The sequence below is a fragment of the Carcharodon carcharias genome, chromosome 2 (genome assembly GCF_017639515.1).
Source record: "Carcharodon carcharias isolate sCarCar2 chromosome 2, sCarCar2.pri, whole genome shotgun sequence".
NCBI classification, from domain to species: Eukaryota; Metazoa; Chordata; class Chondrichthyes; order Lamniformes; family Lamnidae; genus Carcharodon; species Carcharodon carcharias.
The window spans coordinates 18,483,325-18,503,496 of record NC_054468.1 but is presented as its reverse complement, the minus strand read 5'-3'; the positions used below and the strand labels follow the sequence as shown (position 1 = coordinate 18,503,496).

General features: G+C 43.9%; 2 protein-coding genes across 2 annotated transcripts in view; one reads left to right on the top strand and one right to left on the bottom strand.

The window, feature by feature from the left end:
• LOC121270800 (mediator of RNA polymerase II transcription subunit 12-like protein) overlaps positions 1-20,172 on the top strand; it is a 604,195-nt gene that overhangs the window by 218,688 nt on the left and 365,335 nt on the right. The gene's annotated exons all lie outside the window — the stretch shown is intronic.
• On the bottom strand, positions 15,474-19,989 carry LOC121270807 (P2Y purinoceptor 14-like). Its single transcript, XM_041176252.1, has 3 exons — positions 19,897-19,989; positions 19,543-19,626; positions 15,474-17,544 (listed from the first exon to the last, which is right to left on the bottom strand). The coding sequence occupies exon 3, from the start codon at positions 17,534-17,536 to the stop codon at positions 16,415-16,417; it is 1,122 nt and encodes a 373-aa protein (XP_041032186.1). The 5' UTR covers positions 17,537-17,544; positions 19,543-19,626; positions 19,897-19,989; the 3' UTR covers positions 15,474-16,414.

Below are 20,172 nucleotides of genomic sequence, written 5' to 3'. Positions count from 1 at the left end.
CTGCATTAATCCCATTTTCCAGCGCTTAGCCCATAGGCCTGGAGACTATGGCAATGCAAGTGAATATCTAAATACTTCTTAAATGTTACGAGAGTTTCTGACTCGACCACCCTTTCAGGCAGTGAGTTCCAGACTCCCACCACCATCTTAGCCTTCTACCTCTTACCTTAAATCTGTTCCCCTGGTTATTGGCCCCTCTATATTGGAAAAAGTGCTTCCTTATCCACCCTATATATGCCCCTCATGATCTTATATACCTCTATCAGGGCCCTTCTCAACCTTCATTGCTCCAAGGAAAACAGAAGCATCTCTCTACCATCACTCTCTGCCTCCTGCCTCTCAGCCAATTTTGGATCCAACATGTCACCTTGCCTTGGATCCAATGGGCTCTAACTTTCTTGACCTGTCTGCCATGAGGGACCTTTTCAAAAGCCTTGCTAAAATCCATGTAGACCACATCAAATGCATTACCCTCATCAACACTCCTAGTTACCTCCTCAAAAAATTCGATCAAATTTGTCAAACACTATCTTCCCTCAACAAATCCATGCTGACTATCCCTGGTTATTCCATGCCTCTCCAAGTGCAGATATATTCTGTCCCTCAGAATCCTTTCTAGTAACTTCCCCACTACAGAGGTTAGACTGACTGGCCTGTAATTTCCTGGTCTATCCCATCCTCCCTTTTTTAATAATGGGACAATGCTTGCAGTCCTCCATTCCTCCGTCACCTCAACTGTGGCCAGAGAGGATTTGAAAATTACTGCCTGGGCCCCTGATATCCCTTCCCTTGCCTCCCTCAACAGCTTGGGATACATCTCATCTGGACCTGCGGATTTATCCACTTTTAAGGCCACCAGTACCTCCCCTCCCTCGATGTTAATTTCCTGTAATATTTCACAGTCCTCCACCAGGATGTCAATGTCTGCGTTATCCTTTTCCATTTTGAAGACCGATGCAAAGTGTCCATTGAGGACTGTACCCATGTCTTCTGGGTCCACACACAGATTACCTCTATGGTCGCTAATTGGCCCTACTCTTTCCCTAATTATTCTTTTGCTCTTTATATCTTTATTCTACTCACCAATGCTTTCTCATGCACTCTCTTAGCTTTCCTAACTTCCTTTTTAAGTTCCCCTCTGCACCCTTTGTACTCCTCTAGGGACTCTGCTGTATTGAGCCCTTGGTATCTGCCATAAGCTTCTCTTTTTCTCTTAATCCTAACCTTAATGTCCCTTGACATCTAGGGTTCTCCAGACTTGGCCCCCCCCCACTTTGTCTTTATGGGAACATATTTGCCCTGTACTCTCCCTATTTCCTCTTTGAATGCCTCCCACTGCTCTGACACAGTTTTATCGGCAAGTAGCTGCTCCCAGCCCACTTGAGCCAAATCGTATCCCATCTTAGTAAAATTAGCCTTTCCCCAGTTTAGAAGGGGTTCGCCAGTTGAGTAGGACTAACCAGGTAAGGATGGCATATTTCCTTTCCTAAAGGACATTAGTGAACCAGATGGGTTTTTATGAAAATTGGTGAATGCTTCATGGTCACCATCACTGAGACTAGATTTATTAATTAATTGAATTTAAATTCCAAAAATTACCTTGGTGGGATTTGAACCCTTGTCCCCCGAGCATTAGCCAAGCTTTTAGATTACTAGTCCAGTGATGTTACCACTATGCCACTGTCTCCCCACCAGATCTAATGATTTAAAGATCTAACGATGCACTGTAGAGTTTCCTCGTGTGTGTGTGTGTGTGTGTCTATGTGTGCTTTTCATATCACACCTCAGTTTTGAACATTTGATTGCCAAATTTGAATTTACACAGCAACCTGGGCCAGCTTGGTTAGTCTACACTTGGAGTTCTGGTCTCATTGTGGCATCAGTGATAAGGAGGCACTGGAGAAGGTACAAAAAGGCTTCAGAAGGATGGTACCAGAACTGAGGATATAATTATCAGCAAAAGGCTGAAGAAGCTGGAACGTTGTCCTCAGGTTAAAAAAAAGGCTGAGGAGTAACTTGATAGGGGCCTTTAAGATTATAAAAAAAAAAAGTTTGATAGATTAAAAGTGGAAAGAAATGCTGCTTTTTTTAAACGTGTCTAAAGAGTTACAAAAGTTGGGTTGTGGTTGAACAATGTGATTTAAAACAAACAAAACCTCACGTTTTGTGGTAGGTCCGTACATCATTGTGTATACTGGAATTGAGTAGAATTAGACTGGGTCCTGCTTATTATGACATTTGTGGCTTGGATTGGAGCCCTGGTGCCCCTCGTTCTCTGCCCCTCCCTGGAGTTGTACTGCACCCTCTCCTCCTGTAAGGAGAGAAAGCAGCGGATTACAAGAGTGGGAAATAGATTGTGTGGAGAAAGAGGAAGGGCGCCATTTTGTGGAGGGTGACTGTGACACAGGAGTGAGGTGGCACATGATAAGGGTGTGAGTATTGGCTGGTCAAATTGTGGATTGTGGAAAGGTGTCAGGCTAGAGGGCAATGAATGGAGCTACAAGGTATGTTGATCTGAGTAGTGTTATACAGGAGACTGCTGAAGAAGTGAGTGTGTGGGGTTTGGCACCTGGAAGTGTTTTGCCACTTTTTTTCTCACCCTCCTGAGGTCCTAGATCCTCTTACAACATTGTCTCCAGGTTCAAGGGATTACGCTCCTCCTGCAGACTCCCCAAGCCTTCTCCATTCACAGTTACTTAGTTGGAGAGGCTGGTCTCATCTTTGTCAAGGATTGGAGAAAACACCTCGCTGAAACCTGTCAGAACCCACAGCACGACCTCCAGGTAAGATTCCAAGAGCCTAAGGGGTAGCCTCCCCAGGTTTTCTTTCTGTTTCTATGATTGCTGAAGCCAATATCAGGATATCACAGCAAAGGGTCGCACATGTGTACCTATTGTCATGAATGCTGAACTTCACAAGATGGTTATGTTTTAAAACATCCCATTTACCTTTAGGTAAGACAGAACATTTTCTGAATTGGTGGTGGGGGGTGGGTGTGGGGTGACTCGGTGAATTCCAGCTAAACACCACAGTTTGGAGAAATGCCCATGTGATCCAGTTGTCTTGGGGAGAGAAACTAAAGTAGAAACCCATTGAAGTGGGGTGGCTGTTTTAGCACCTTTTAGGCTAACTGTAAGTCTTTATTTGCACGTAGAACTATTTACACATGTACGGTAAAGGGTACAGGCTGGCAGCTATCTCCCTGTTTAGTTCTTTACATGTCTCTGCTGAACACCACACTGACCTCTGGGTCTGGATCATAAGCTTTTTTACATCACTGTGTGTGTGGTACTGCACTCAGTCCCACATTAACCCTTTATGTGCCATACCCTTAAACTACACCTCCCACCCAGTCTTTATCCAATGGATATGGAGTTACACTGGTTTACTTCATGACTTACATTGTTATCAGTCTCACAGATTTATATCTCATAGATTTACATTGTTGTTACCACTTTATTACTATCATGCCATTATTGTTATAACTGTATTATCATTATTATAACATTCTCACTACCAAGGCTCCCCCCCTTCAAGTTCTTGAAGTTACACGTTCAGGCAGTCTGGCAGCCTTATAATGCTTGCACATCTCATTTGCCATTCTGTTGTAAGAGTGGTAGGCTCAGTTGTTTCTGGTTCTTCCAGTTTGGAGTTTGGATTGGAACTTGGGTGTCTTCCTCGATAGTTTGCCAACTGTGTGATGGGAGCGGCTGGTCTTGAGATCACGCGGAGACTCCTGTATTGTCTGACCATGCTTCTGCCATGCCAATCTGGTCGTTCTGTCTGATGACCATACCTTCTCTCTCAAGGTCTGTGATCCAGGCCTCGTCACCCTTCTGCAGCTGTGGCAAGTGTCTTGTGCGGTGCCTTCTCTTGTAGGTGGAAGCTTGTTTCTGTCTGTAGGACTGCATTTTTGTTTGGGTGTCCTTGGTTATCAACCCTGACGTTAGTTTTTGTGGCCGGATCGGAAGTTATGTGTGAAGCTCTCTGCCCATCAGGAGCTCGGGTGGTTGCACTGTAAGGGGGTGGACCTGTATGTGAGCAGTGCAGTGGAAAAGTCCTCATTCATCTTCAGAAGGGCTATCACCATGTGGACCCCTCGTTCTGCTTCTCCCCTTTGACTGTGGACACCTGGGAGAGCTGGTGCGGTAGAGAAATCGGTTGCGAAGTGTGCAAAGTATCAGTTGGAGAATTGCGGGCCATTATTGGACGTGTTTTCGTCCAGGATGCCGTGGCTTGCAAACATCTCTTTTTAGCGCTTTGACAACTGTCACTGTGCTAGTCGAATAAAGTTGTTTTAACCTCCACGCACCTGGAGAAATAGTCCACAACTACCAGGAAGGATTTGCTGTTGTAGACAAACAGGTCGATGCCCAGCCTCTCCCAAGGTCTGTTAGGGAATTGCATGGGAATGAGCGGTTTCCCGTTAGTCCTGCCGGTGGAATGCACAAATCTGGCAATTCGCAGTGGTCTCTTCTATTGCCTTGAAGATGTGCGGCCACCAGATGGCAGATTGGGCCTTCGTTCTGCAATTAGGTGCAGGTGACCCTGAAGTAATTTTTTTAAAGGACATCAGGCCACAGGGAGGCTGGGATGATCAGTCGTTCTTCCTAGACCAGGAAGTCATCTGTAACCGTAAGGAGGTTTCACTGCTCAAGCCGTGTTTTTGTGGGCACCTCTGTTGGGTCTCAGTTGAGGTCATCAAAACTTGCTGAATCTGCGGGTGCGGGTACGCTCTTGATCACACCGTCACTCCTGGAGGATCTGTTGGAGTCTGGTTGTGGTTGCAGGCAGGTGTCTGCTCATTGCTTGGGGGATAGGCCTCCAGTCCTGCAACAAAGTCGACATCCTGTTTTATTGGAGGCCCTCTCTGGCCCTCGAAAGTGTGTCTGCTGTCGCCTGATTTTCTTTTTCCCTTGGGCATAGACAATCTGATAGATGAATTGCATGAGGTGTAGGTAAAGCCTCTGGATCCTTGGAGGCATCTTTGCAGGCTCCTTCTCATCCAATAAGGAGACTAGTGGTTTATGGTTGATTGTGACCTTGAGGCTGACTACGTAGTCAGAAAACTTCTCGCATGCCCATTACGCCGTGAGGGCTTCTTTTTCCATGGTGGTATATCTTGTCTCTGTGTCTGGCAGCCCTCTGGAAGCGTAGTACACAGTTGGCGACTTCCATTCAGTTTCTCCTGAAAGAGGACCACGCAGAGGCCTGTGGATGAAGCATCTGCTGCTATGGTGGTAGGCAGGGTCGTAATGGCCAGAATTCCAGTGAAGAGCAGTGTGGCCTTGATGCGAATGAATGCTTGCTCTTGCTTGGTCTTTATCGAGCAGGTGTCCCAAGGGTTCGGTGACCTGTGCCAAATTAGGTAAGAACTTTGCCAGCTGGCTCACCATCCCCAGGGGACGCCGGAGGTTGGGGACCGAGGAAGGGGTGAGGAACTCGCTGATCACCTTGGTTTGTCGTGGGTCCGCTAGGATGCATTTTTTGCTGGTGACGTGGCCCAGAAACCGAATGGACATTATGGAAAATTCGCATTCGTCGTTCAGCCTCAGTCCTGCTTCCTCCAGTTGCACCAAGGCTGTCATGAGCCTTTTGCCGGGCTCTTCCACTGTCGCTCCGTGAACCATGACGTCGTCCGTGTGTCCGATGACCCCCCTGAAGGCCCTGCAAACTATCTGACGCCGTGCGTCGGAATGTCTCTGCTGCTGAGGTGATCCAAAAGGGCAGGCGCTTGAAGCAGAATCAGCCTAATGGATGTGCTTAGGGACCAGAGTCCTCATCAAGGGGAAGCTGCCAGAATCCGTTGTGGCGTCTAGTTTCGAAAACACCCTGTTCTTCGAGAGTTTAGTCAGGCTTTCGTTCATTGTGGACATGGGATGAATGTCTCTGGCTTGTTACACTGTGTCAGGTCGATGCAAATGTGGAGGGACCCCCTCGTTCGGTTTTGGGACTGGGACCATCCCAGCACGCCATACAGTGGTTGTGTGATTGGGCAGATGACTCCGATGTTCACCATCCCACCCAGCTTCTGCTGTACTTTCTTCATGAAGGGGTGGGGGCTTTTCTTGGAGTGAAAAAGCACACTGGTTTATCATCGTCTCTCAGCGTGATCCTGTACGCATTTTTCAGACGTCCCAGTCCCGTGAATAGCTTCAGGAACTCGCTTTTGTATTTGGAGCCAGGCCCTTCTTGGTTGACCTTGTCACTATTTTGCACGAGCTTCTGTTCGACATGGTCGTTGTGCTCTAAGTAGAGAGTAGTCCTGGTTGTGGACGTTAAACAGGGCCGCTTGGATTGTTTTGCGCTTAAACCTCAGTGTTGGCAGCAGGGTGCCCTTGACTGGAAATCTCAATCCTCCTGCTACGTCGTGGGTGGGTCAGCCATTGGGTCACCAGCCATGTTTCTTTGTCCGACAGGACTGTTACGCCGGCTCCTGAATCCAATTTAAAATTACTTAGATGGCCATTGACAAAGATATCTGCATTCCAGAATGAGAAACCACAATCCTTGACCTCGCGCAGGGAGCATGGCTGTGTCTCTTTGGTCCCGACCTCGTGGATTACTTTGGGGCCTGCGTTTTGACTTGCACGCTTTGCTGTAGTGGCCCATCCGCTTACAGTGGAAGCATTGGGTTGTACTCGCAGGACACTGGTCTCTCCTGTGAGGGTGCTTCACACTGCAGCACTGGCAAGGCTGCTCTGCTGGACGGTTCAATCATTGCTTTCCTTGAGTTGGATTTTCCCCATGTCTTTGTGGCTCGATAAGCTGGACTGAGAGTTGGCTTCTACCTTGTGTTTTATTTTCTCCCATTAAGATTTTCCTGTTGCTGTTCAAGGAGCTCAGATAATCTGTCTATCTGGATTTCCTTGCCTAGGGTTAGATCAGCTTTAGCTTGTGGGAGGACAGAGAGTGTATCGCCTGTTGCACCCACCAATGTTCTGTTTCTGATGAGTTCAGACTTTAAATCTCCATTTTCACACCCCGTGCCATCCTTTATAGATCATTTATGAAGGAATCGACGGGTTCCCCTGGTGGTTGGACTCTATTAGTGAATTTAGCTCTCTCACAAGTTTAAAATAAATGTCAAAACGTTTTAAAGCCACCTCGAATTTGGCTGATGACTCATTAATACCCTCTCTTATAATGATACCATCTACAATCGGGCCTACAGAGTAAAGCAGCATGTTCATCTCTTCTTCTGACATTGTATTTAAACCAGAAGCGATGCTGTACCTTAAAAAAATCTTTTCCTCCAAAGACCCCGACTTTATGACTGGCCTGGGCCTTGGGTTAGTCCAAACTGAGTTGAAAGTGTTGAATTGTGATTCGCGTTAAAAGTTTTAAAATTGCCTGTGCGGGATTTCCTGCACTTGCTGGTTTTGGCAGGCAGTGGCGTGCTTCTTGAAGGAGACTTTTAGCGGCGGCTGCCTGGAGTGGCTGTGCGCCGACTTCTTTCACTCCGCAGTTTGCTGTGACCAGTAATGAGGTGTTCAAATTCAGGGTTACGCTTGCCATTTTCCGAGCTTGACCGTTGCGGTCTTCCCGAGCGCTTTAAGTAGGTGGTTACCTTCTCTTATGTTACGAATTCGGAAGCCACATGCTGGGGCTCTGACTGGGCGGTCAGGTTGTAGCAGTGGGCTTTCCCTCAGCTGCACTTCTGACACTGGATTAGGGAAGGGATTCTCAGGACTAGCTGCTGCCTGGAACTTTAAAAAGGTTTGGCTCACCCCTGCAGGTTCTGTGCTCTGAAGCCGGACTTCCTAGGGATATTCAGTGGAATCTTCTGCTGCAGTAAAAATCTCTGCCTTCAGCTTCCAGGCCTTTTCTCTGGAGCGTTTTCTGGCAAATTTTCTCTGTGCTTTCACCTTCTGTGGGGAGCTTCTCTCAGGTAGAAATTTTTGTTGGAGTCTTTTACCCTTCCAGCATCTCGGCTTGTTTCAACATTTTAGCAAGGTTGAGGGTTTTTGATCCCCATCTGCCACCATGTTGAGAGGGTGTTGGTTGCAGAATGTTGTGTTTTAAAGAAGTCTTCGTAGTCTTCAGTAGGTTAACTGTATGTCTTTATGAACAAGTAGAACTATTTACATGTACAGTAAAGGCTGCAGGCTTGCGCTATCTCCGTACTTAGGTCTTTACACGTCCCTGCTCAACACCACACTGACCCCTGGGCCTGGGCCATGTGTTTTTTTTACATTGCTGTGTGGGTGGTCCTGTACTCAGTCCCACGTTAATCCAGTGTGTGCCAGACACTAATACAGCATAAATAACAACCCTTTCCTTTTAAGTGAAGCGACATAATCTTATTCAAAGACAGTGAAAGATTTAACTGTATTTATTTCTTTGCATGTGGTCCAATGGTCACTTCACAAGAAGTAAGCAACGTAAGAGTGTTTCATTTCTTGTTTCACATTCCTATATGCTGAAATGTTGTTTGGGAAGTAGGTGGTTGTGCTATCTTTATGCAGGGTTTTTTCTAAAGTGATAACTCTTTCCTGTTTTCATTCAAATGGCCGCCTGCTCCAGGATGAGGACCATCCTGTTCACCCTCAAAACTAGCTCTCAATGCAAGTGCACAAACGCACCCAGGTCCAACTTCCGCTGTACGTACAGAGCGACGCTAAAGTGACAAAACTGCAAGTGCCCAGCATAATCGAGGGCAGAATTGGGGGAGCGGCTGGCTGTAAAATTTCTCGGACCGCCCTCCCACACAGCCCCCATCCACCCCGACCCCCCCCCCCCCCCCCCCGCAATTTTCCGCTGGGACAGGCTAGGCCTGTTCCGTCCCACCCATGTCCCAGTTGAGGCCCTTGAGTGGTCAATCATTGACCACTTATGGGCCGTTTCCCGCAATTTTCAGTTTCTGGTGGAATGAGTTCATTGGCAGGGGTAGGCCTGAAGTGTAACCCTGTTCAGGCCTCATGTGGGAAGGGGGCAGATGTGGCGCCTCCATCAGTAACCTCCTTTTAACATCGAGTGCCTCCCTGAAGAAGCTTGGCCCCCATAGGTCCTCCCTCTCACCTCCATCCCTAGTCTCTCAACCAGCAACCCCCACCCCACCCCCCACCTCCTCTGTCCCCCCCCCCCCCCCACCCCCCCCCCCCTCGACCCCCGTGCCTGACCTTCCCATCCGGCCCTGAGACCCCAGAACTTACCTGGTCCTGAACTCCTGGCACTTAGGCTTTGGGGACTGTTTACAGACCCAGTCCTCCATTGCAGCTGCTGGCGCTGCAGTAACTAGAGAGCTGTTGGCTCTCTGAGGCAGGACCTCCTTCTGAATGAGAGATGGAAGTCCAGTCTCCAAGCCAGTTAATACTTGTTGAAGTGTTTAATGGCTGTAAGGCAGGCAGTATTGGCGCTGATGTGTTCATCACCGACTTTCTGGGAAGGGAAGCCCCGCCATCCTAAAAATCCTGGCCCAAAAGAATGTTCCTGACCTTAGCTGCATTTAGCCCTCCCTCGGTCCCAATTTTCTGATCACTTAAGTGAACATATTGACCTAAAGTGATCTCTTTCATTCTCTAGGTGTTAACTAAATGTCTCATCAAGGTTACTGAACCAACGCTGGCTGTATGTTGCTATATTTCTCTCACACAGTCATGTTTTTTATGTTATACAGACATCAGCCGTGGACACAATGAAGTATGAATTTTCCTGGTTAGAATGCTTCAGTTGGTTTTTGTCAAAATCAGATGAAGCGATGTGATTGTGCAATATTCCAAAATTCTGCTTTATAGTTACATCATTTTTTTTTACTGCAAGCTATGAAATATATAAGCTGTCTGTGTCTAGGCATTTTACACTCTTATTTCTTGAATTAAAGTTGCAGGAGGCAGATATTTTAAGTATTGTTAAAAAAAGATGTTGAAGCTTTTCGCCTTGCACTTATCAGGTCACTTTGCAAGCATACCAATATAACGGGGAACAACAATTTATACTGTATGAGAAGAGAGTGCAGATTGGTTGACAAGTAAATTCTGGTAGCAGCATTCTGGAGAATGCACCAGTAATGGTGACTGACAGTTAACTGCCAAGCATTGTTTAAAAGTTTAACCAGACAGCTTGACCCTGATTGGTCAAGACATTGCCCTGAGGAATGAGTCAGTGAATGGCTGCCACTCATTTTGTTTAGCTGAAACAGGTGTGTACATGTTACGTGGGTGAAGTGGCTGCTGTCGGTTCATCAAGTATGAATTGTGAAGGGCTAGTATGCAAAGACTGATCATTGTGTGAATCATTGTGTGAATCATTCTCCTTTGAGTTTCTCTCCAGGCCTAACTTTGACCGAAATGCCTTTCCAAACAAAAAGTAGATCACTGGATCAAGGCAGGCATTGACAGCACAATGGCAGATTCTTTAAAGTGATAAAGAGTCTTTTTCCAAAAACATCCAGTGATGACATTTACCTGACTTAAAATGTAAGGAAGCCTTGCGATGTGGTAGGGAACGAAAGAGACTAAGAAGACAGTAAGGAGGATGAGGATGTTGTTCTTTGCCTTGGTTTGCTTTTTGAGTGAGCTTGGAGATGGAGATTTGTCAAGACGTTTTGCAGTTTGAAAGCAAAAGAAGCAAAGCCCCTTTAGCACGCAGAGAAACAGAAATGTGCCTCCAGCATGGAGGAATATATGCCAGTGAATTCCCGTACCACTTCTAAATCCCAAGCATGTTTCTTTTGTACTATTCTGGGCTGGCTTTTTCCCTGACAGGAACATGTATGAAACTCCAAGGCTGAGAAGTACACACCAGGTTCCAATGGAGACAATTCTTGCAGACTTGAGAGTTTGAAATGAATGTATTTTAAATGGTTTGACAATTTTCAGGTATCTAGTGACCACAATGTATCCCAGGAAGAGAATGCTTGAGTACATATTCAAATAGAAGATGCATGTTGTAAAATTGCAATAGATTATTCTCAGTATTGTGGAGCCCAAATTGCGTTCTCCTACGATCCTTATAGGCAATGAGAGGACCAGCAAGAAATCGGCTATGACCAGGTTCTTTAAATAGATGATGATGATGTTGCTGTTGGGAATGTGACAGAAGTAGACCCAGAAAGCCAGGCTGCTGAGAATGATTCCAATTACACAAACTAACGAATAGGCAGTAATTGTAAATATAGTCAAGCCATTAGAAGGAAACTGACAAGTGATGTTGCCAGAGGAATTGGTGCTTGTGCCGATCTTGTCGCTTGCTGTAGGGTCAACCATCAGCACATCTGAATGTTAAAGTAGAATACGTTACTTTTCTGGAGTGGTGTCATGTAACAATTTGCCAGAAGAGGCAATCCCTGAAAAGTGCAAGTGCTGGGGCAGAGATTCAGTATTTTAATCGAATAATTATTGTTTGATAGATGTTAAAAACACTGGATGAACTACCTGATAAAATTCCACACCCATTTAAGAGGGCTTCTCTACACTGAGGCTTCCTCACAATGTTTAAACAGTAACAAACCTAAATACCTGAAGGACAACAAAAAAAGAGTGCAGTGATCACTGACATGGTTGAAATAATTGTTCATGTGCATGTCTTCGATTTCATTGCCAGTTTAGGTTTGGTTCAACATATCTGATTTAATGACCTTAAAGCCTCTTCAAATGCAAAGAAACACTTGGATGGGAAAAATCTTCCTGGAGAGACAGGTATCAAGTTCCGAGGGAATAACCAGTCTCATCATTGACAGTGATGGTCACTGTATATATATATATAATCCCACAAGCAGAAAAGAGAAGTCACCTACCTGAATGAAAGTGTTTGATGTGGTATTACTCTGTGCCTGCACGGCCTAGAGTTTCTTGCAGCGATACTGGGCTGGACTTGTGCATGCAAAATGTTTTCTTTTTTAACCTTATGATACTTTTGGCCAATTTGTGGTGTTGAGCTTTTCTTTTGACCAGAAGTAGCAAGCAGTGAGATGACATGGTCCATTGCAACTCAGACTAATGACCTTAAATAAAAGTGATGTGCAACAGGAAATAGGGCATTTATTTTAAAGATCTAACTATGGAGTGTGTGTGTGTGTGCGCGCGTGTGTGTGAGAGAAAAATCTATCTGTCACTTTATTTTGATGGACGGAGAGTTTGCCTTTTGCTAAATTTAAATTTACACTGCAATTTGTGTCACCTTGGTCTACCTACACTTGTGGCATAAGTGATAAGGAGGCACTGGAGACGATGCAAAAAGGTTTCAGAAGGATGTTCCCAGAACTGAGAGGATATAATTATGAGGAAAGGCTGAAGAGGCTGGAGCATTTTTCTCTGGAAAAGAAAAGGTTGAGGAGCAACCTGATAGGGGGCCTTTAAGATTACAAAAGGGTTTGGTAGATTAAAAGTGGAAAAATGCTGCTTTTTATGCACGAGTCTAAAACATTATGAAAGTTGGGTTGAGGTTGAACAATGTGATTTGAAAAAAACAAAACCTCACATATAGCAGTAGGCCCATATATTATTGTATGCACTGGAACTGAGTAGAACTAGACTGAGTTAGTGTGTCCTGTTCATTATGACATTTGTGGCTTGGACTGGAACCACCATGTCCCTGGTTCTCTGCCCCTCCCTGGGTGTTCTGTGCTCTTTTCTCCTGCAAAGAGAGAAAGCAGAGGATTGCATGTGCATGAAATGTGTGGAGAAGAGGAAAAGGAAGCTTTTGTAGAGGATGACTAAGTCATGGAAGTGAGATTGCACAATGATAAGGGTGTGTTGGCTGGTCAACTGGGATGTGAGGAGATGTCTGGATAGAGGGGAATGAGCGAAGCTGCAAATTACGTTGGTCTGGGTAGTGTTATATAGGAGAATGCCGGGGCAGTGAGAGTGTAGAGTTTTGCACCTGAAAGTGTTTTTGCCCTCATGAGGTCCTAGATCCTCTTATGATGTTGTCTCCAGGTTTGAGGGGCACACTCCTCATGCAAACTTCCTCATCCTCTTCCATTCACTCCTGCTTGGTTGGAGGGATTAGCCTATCTTTCCCAATGACTGGAGAGAATGCCTCACTGCACTCATTGGGATCCCGAAGCAGGATGATCAGGGGGCAGCCTTTCGAGGTTTCCTTTCCATTTCTGTGATTGCTGAAGCCACAGGAATCAATATCAGGATTTCCCATCGGAGAGCTGCATATATGTAGTTATTGTCATGAATGCTGAACTTTACAAGACTATTATGTTTTAAAATGTCCCATTCACCTTTAGGTAAAAAAGAACGTTCTGAAATGAGGAGGGGGGGGCAGGGTGTGGTCAGGGTGAATTCCTGACAAACACCATAGCCCCCACACAACCCATGTGACCCAGGTGTCTTGGGGAAAGAAGCTAAAGTAGAAACTCATTGAAGTGGGGTGGGTGGGGGGGGGGGCGCTGCTGATTTAGCACCTTTTCTCATTATCTCACTGAAAAGGACAGCCACTGTTCGTGATACCGAAATGCAGCAGCTACTTCTATGGGAAAGCAGGGCCTACTGTTTCATATTAACAACCAAACAGGATGCTTGTGAGAGTTTGGTTTCTGTTCAAAAGAAAGGGAATCAAACAGACTTGACTTTTGATGATTTAATGAATGGGGAATCATCTTGATGTATCATGAATCTCAAAACTTGAACAAGGAGTGGAACGATTGTTAAAGGGCTCTGAAAGTTTAGACCTGACATGACGGGAAGAAATGGATCTTTGCTGGCGAGCTGGCAGAGAGTGTGGGATTGTTCCTGTAATGTTACATATCTGTCAGAAATTGTGTGTAGTATGTAAAGGCATTTCATAAAACATATTTTGGTTTTGTTAATTAGTAAATGTGAAATGTACCTTTCTCTTTAGTTTGATGTATTCGTTGCTTATAAATTAATGTTTATCTTTATTGGTTTTAGTTTGTTGCAGCAAAACTCTTAAAAAGTGAAATCTTGTCCACCGGTTTATTTCTGTTGGTAGTTTGGGAAATCTGTCTCTTTTTAACACTTTATTGATCTGTGCGAGGATTGTAATCTTACTTGCATGAACCGTTGACAAAGGAGTAAGATAAGCGCAATGCAAATAAAGGAAACGTACTACTGTTCACCAAAAGAGCAGTTGGGAGGGTGTTAGTTACAGAATTTTGTGTCTTAAAGAAATCTTTGTAGTCTTCAGTAGGTTAACTAATTCTTTATGAACAAGTAGAACTAGCTACACATATACAGTAAAGGGTACAGACTAGTAGCTATCTCCATGTTTAGGTCTTTACATGTTTCTGCTTAACACCACACTGACCTCTGGTCCTGGGTCATGTGCTTTCTTACATCAGTCCCACATTAACCCTGTATGTGCCAGACACTTACACAACATAAATAACAAACCTTTACATTTAAATGACCGCACATAATTTTATTCAAAGAGAGCGAAAGATTTAACCACATCTGACTTACTCCTTTTCACATGGTCCAGTGGTCATTTCACAACTATTGAGCTAATGTAAGAGCACTTCGGTTCTTGTTTCACGTTCATGTATGCTGAAATGTTGTTTGGGAAGTAGGTGGTTGTGCTATCTTTATGCAGGGTATTTTCTAAAATGAGAACTCCTTCCTGTTTTCATTTGAACAATACCTATTTATTTTAAAACAAAAACAGAATTACCTGGAAAAACTCAGCTGAAAAAACTCTGTTGAAGGGTCATGAGGACTCGAAACGTCAACTCTTTTCTTCTCCGCCGATGCTGCCAGACCTGCTGAGTTTTTCCAGGTAATTCTGTTTTTGTTTTGGATTTCCAGCATCCGCAGTTTTTTGTTTTTACCTATTTATTTTAAATGGCCGTCGGCTCCAGGATGAGGATTATCCTGTTCACCCTCAAAAGTAGCTCCTTTGTCAATGCAAACGCACCTACGTCCAACTTCCGCTGAATGTACAGAATGACAATAAAGCGGCAAAACTGCAAGCGCCCAGCGTAACCAAGAGCAGAATTTTACGTTCCCGCCAGCAGATTTGTAGGCGGTGGGGGGAGGGGAGGGGTGGCCGTAAAATTTCTCGGAAGGCCTTCCCACTGAGCTCCCACCTGCCCCAACTTCGCGGCGATTTGTCGCTGTAACGGGCTGGGCCTATTCCGGCCCACCCGCCCATTTCCCAGTTGAGGCCCTTGAGTGGCTAATGATTGACCACCTAAGGGGCCGTTTCTCACTTGGCCTCCACTGTCAGGCTAGCGGGACATGTTCAGGGCTGGGGGTGGGGGTGGGGGTGGGCCCGAAAAGCATCCCTGTTCAGGCCTCATGCGGGAAGGGAAACCTCGCCATCCTAAACATCCTGACCCAAAAGAATTTTCCTCACCCCAGCAGTATTTAGCCCACCCTCTGTTCCAATTTTCTGATCACTTAACTGAACATATTGACTTAAAATGGTCTCTCTCATTCTCCAGGTATTAACAAAATGTTTCTTTCAGATGAAACACTATGTATTTTGCTATCTTTCTCTAACACAGTAACGTTATATGTTATACAGGCATCAACAGAGGACACAATGAAGCATGAATTTTCTCGATCAGAATGCTTCAGTCTGTTTATGTCAAAATCAGATGAAACAATGTGATTGTGCAATGTTCCAAAATTCCACTTTATAGTTACATCTTTTTGTTTTTCACTGCAGATGATGAAACATATAACCTATCTTTGTGTAGGCATTTTATACTCTTATTTGTGAGTTTAAAATTGCACACCGTAGCTATCCACAAGGTGCTTTTTTTACTTTTAGCACTTTGTGTGTGTTTATGATTCTGCCACCAGACATACAGGAGCTGGTGCATGGATGGTTGCTTAGCTACTGGTCTCCTGCAATCCAAACAAAAGGATTATTCATCGCCAAGGTTGGTAACAATGGCAAGATTGTGAGAGAATGTAGTGTTTCATCAACAGCTCACCTTACTTTTGGTGCAAAGCAAAGCTGTTAATAGCTGCAGGTTAGAGACGTTTCCCATTCACTGAATTGAGAGCTATGATCAACTGTATCTGTAGAAAGTCTTGGCCAAGTGATCAGCTGTGGAGAGCAGATCTAGATAGAATAAATCCATGCCGAAAAACTTGGATAACTGCGAACCTTGTTGAATGCTGTGGCTGCTGATATATGGAAAATGCGAACTTTGATGAATAATGTAGTTGCTGTGATTATGGTAAATTCGAACCTGGGTGAACACTATGGTTGCAGGTGATTACGATGCCAGAGGCTATGGGTTCAAACTGAGGTGTTAAATCTTCCTTGGCCAACATGTATTCTTCAGCTGACATCACCAGGAGCAGACTAACTTAATTCATCTCATTGCTGTTTTGTGGGACTTTGTTGTGTTGTAAATTGGTCACTGTTTTTGACAAGATAACAAAAATGTGTTCCTATTCCAAAAACATTTCAATCACTGAAGAACTTCTGCAGTAGGCGTTACATAAGTTCAGTGCCTTCACCCTTCCCATCTCCCAATCGATTTTTTTCACATCCCTTCAGGAGTTTTTTGTTTCCTTCTTAGAAATTGGAATAATCGAGAGCAAGAGCAGGTTGAAGGTGAGTTTGTTGAAGTGGCTGTTGTTGGTTCATCGAGTACAGTTCGTGAAGGGTTAGTTTGTAAAGACTGATCTTTGCACGAGTCACTGTCCTTTGAGTTTCTCTCCAGGCCTAACTTTGACCTAAATGCCTTGCAAAAGAGAAAGTAGATCACTGGATCAAGGCAGGCGTTAAGCGATGACAGCACAATGGCAAATTCTTTAAAGTGGTAAAGAATCTTTTCCCAAAAACACCCAGTGATGACATTTACCTGACTTAAAATGTAAGGAAGCCTTGCGATGTGGTAGGGAACAAAACAGACCAAGAAGACAACAAGGAGGATGAGGATGTTGTTCTTTGCCTTGGCTTGCTTTTTGAGTGAGCTTGGAGTTGGGGATTTGTCAAGACGTTTTGCAGTTTGAAAGTAAAAGAAGCAAAGCCCTATTAGCACGCAGAGAAACAGAAATGTGCCTCCAGCATGGAGGAATATATGCCAGTGAATTCCCGTACCACTTCTAAATCCTAAGCATGTTTCTTTTGTACTGTTCTGGGCTGGCTTTTTCCCTGACAGGAGCATGTATGAAACTCCAAGGCTGAGAAATACACACCAGATTCCAATGGAGACAATTCTTGCAGACTTAAGAGTTTGAAATGCATGTATTTTAAATGGTTTGACAATTTTCAGGTATCTAGTGGCCGCAATGAATCCCAGGAAGAGAATGCTTGAGTACATGTTCAAATAGAAGATGCATGTCGTAAAGTTGCAATAGATTTCTCTCAATATTGTGGAGCCCACTTTCTTCTCTGCACCAATCCTTATAGGCAGTGAGATGACCAGCAAGAAATCGGCTACAACCAGGTTCTTTAAATAGATGATGATGCTGTTGCGGTTGGGAACGTGACAGAAGTAGACCCAGAAAGCCAGGCTGTTGAGAATGATTCCAACTACAAAAACTAACGAATAGGCAGTAATCGTAAATATTGCCAAGCCAACAGAAGAAAACTGACAAGTGATGTTGCCAGAGGAATTTGTGCTTGAGCCAATGTCAATGCTTGCTGTAGGGTCAGCCATCGGTACACCTGAATGTTAAAGTTGAATATGTTACTTTTCTAGAAAGATATCACATAACAGATACCTTGAAAAGTGAGAAGTGTAGGATGTAGATGCAGTATTTTAATTGAATAATAACATTTTTTAGTTAGCATCACTAGTTGGGCCAATGTCTATTGCCTAACCATAATTGTACTTGTTTAGAGGTCATTTCAGAGTCAACTGCATTGCTGGAGTCAGGTGTGGGCCAGATTAGGTAAGGACAGCAGATTTCCTTCTCCTAAAGGACATTAAATGAACTGGTTCTCCCCAATAGGCTTTTAGTTCCAGATTTTTATTGAATTCAAATTTCACCATCTGCCAAGGTAGGATGTGAACCCAGGTCCCTAGAGCGTTACCCCGGGCCCCTGGATTACTAGTCCAGTGATGATACCACCACCTCCCCATATTGTTTGATAGATGTTTGCTAATGTATTTTACATCCATATGGATTGTTAGAAATGCAACAGCAGGTCATGACAACAGTCCTGATGGTCTGTGTGAGGAAGCAAACAATTTCCTTGGGGGAAAAGCATTTAACACTGCCCCCGCCTTTAATGGGAAAGTTTTGACATGACAAATTCTGCAATGTTGTGCAGTCTACGGTTTTAAGACTCTGCTTGGTCTTCCTGAAAGAAGGATTGTATTTATGTAGCCCCTTTTCAGGAAGTCCCAAAGTAATTTACAGCTAATGGAGTACTTTTGAAGTGTAGTTACTGTTGTAATGTAGGAAATGCACAGACAAAGCTCTACAAGCAGTAGCGCATTCAACACATGAATGTCGAATGCCCTGGATCTAGTGTTTTGGATTCTGGTAAATGAACCATAATTATTGATTGCTATTAGTTACTAATGAATTAGTAAATGTCTCAAAATACATGAGGGAAACTCCACTGACAAAGATTATCAACTCCTGACTTGGACTCACTTTCTGCTCACCTGATCTTTGTAGTTAAAAGAAGCTTCAAATATTGGAAATTTTAAATAAATATCTGTAAATGCCGATAATATGTGAAATTTATCCATCACCTGTCCCTCCCCTATATAGATTTATTTACCTCATAGAGCAGATTGTTTCTCTTCTAGGTCTAATGACAGATTCACAAATAAATGCTATTGCATTCTAAGGCATACACCTGCTGCATTTTTCCAGCACATTCTCTTTCCCTCCCGGTTTTCTGCTGTTGTATTTGTGATCAAGCGAACCGTTTTGTAGTTATGTGACAGTTTCAGGCATTCACAGAAGAGTGCTTTCAGGGTGTGTACGAAACAGGAAGGCAGACATTTCCAAACTGAGGATGGGAGTTACGCAACTGACTCTTTTAATTATGTGTGACTAACTCTCCAAACTTGGTCATTGGTTCTTGTACTGAACACTAGATTATTAATCGAAATGTTAAGACCGAAAGATGTAAAGATCAAAGGTCTTGATTTTGGAGGCAGATATTTTGCAAAATTTGTTGCAAGCATTTGGAACTCTCTTCCTCAGAAGGCAGTGGAAGCAGGGTCTTTGAATATTTTTAAGGCGGAACGGGATAGATTCTTGATTAACAAGGCGGAGAAAGGTTATTGGTGTGGACAGGAATGTGGGGTTGAAGTTACAAGCTATGATCTTATTGAATAGTGGAGCAGGCTGGAGGGGCCGAATGGTCTACTCCTGTTCCTAGTTGGTATGTTTGTAAAATTTGCTTTAAAAGCATGGCCGAATGTTTCTTTCCTGAAAATTTCTGTTCAGAAATCTACTTTTGTTGAAACAAACATCAGAATTTGCATTTGTCTGGTGCCTTCCCCTTTTATACGATTGCATGGTAAGTATAAAAGCACCCGGGGTTATGAGCTAAAGTGTCTGGAGTTGGACTTGAGTCTGTCCTTCTGTCTCTAATGCGATAATGCACGCACTAAATCAAGTTTGACTCCTTGTTGTTAATAGAACAAGCTAACCATAGACATCACCACTTCAGAGGGAAGATTTATTTAATAGCAAATACCTGATAAAATTCCACACTCGTTTAAGAGAGTTACTGTCCACTGACACTTCTTCACAATGTTTAGATGGTATCAAACCTATATGCCTGGAAGACAGCAAAACAGAGCACAGTGATCAATGACATGGTTAAAATGATTGTTTATGTGCACGTCCTTGAGTTCATTGCTAATCTGGATTTAGTTCAACATATCTGATGTGATGTTCTCAAAGTATCATCAAATGCAGAGAAACACTTGGATATGAAAAATCTTTCTGAGGAAGCAGGTATCAAGTTCTGAAGGAATAACCAATCTCAACCTGACACAGAAGATCATTGTATATATAATCCCACAAACACAGAAGAAAAATCACCCACCTGACCAAAAGTGTTTGATGTGGTATTACTCTGAGCCTGACGGATTAAGAGCTTCTTGCAGTGATGCTGGACTGGAGTTGTGTCTTTTTTTAATATCCTGATATTATTGGCGAATTTGTGGTGTTCAGCGGTTCCTTTAATGAGAAGTGGCATGATTGGTCAATAGCAGTGGTTCAGTCCTTGTGATTTTGAGTAATACTGATGTACAACAGGAAATAGTGTGTTTAACGTAAAGATCTAATAATGCATTGTATAGATTCTTTGTGTGTGTGTGTG

Excerpts from the sequence above, each read along its gene's own strand:
- LOC121270807 (XM_041176252.1), bottom strand. The coding sequence starts at position 17,536 with ATGGCTGACCCTACAGCAAGCATTGACATTGGCTCAAGCACAAATTCC.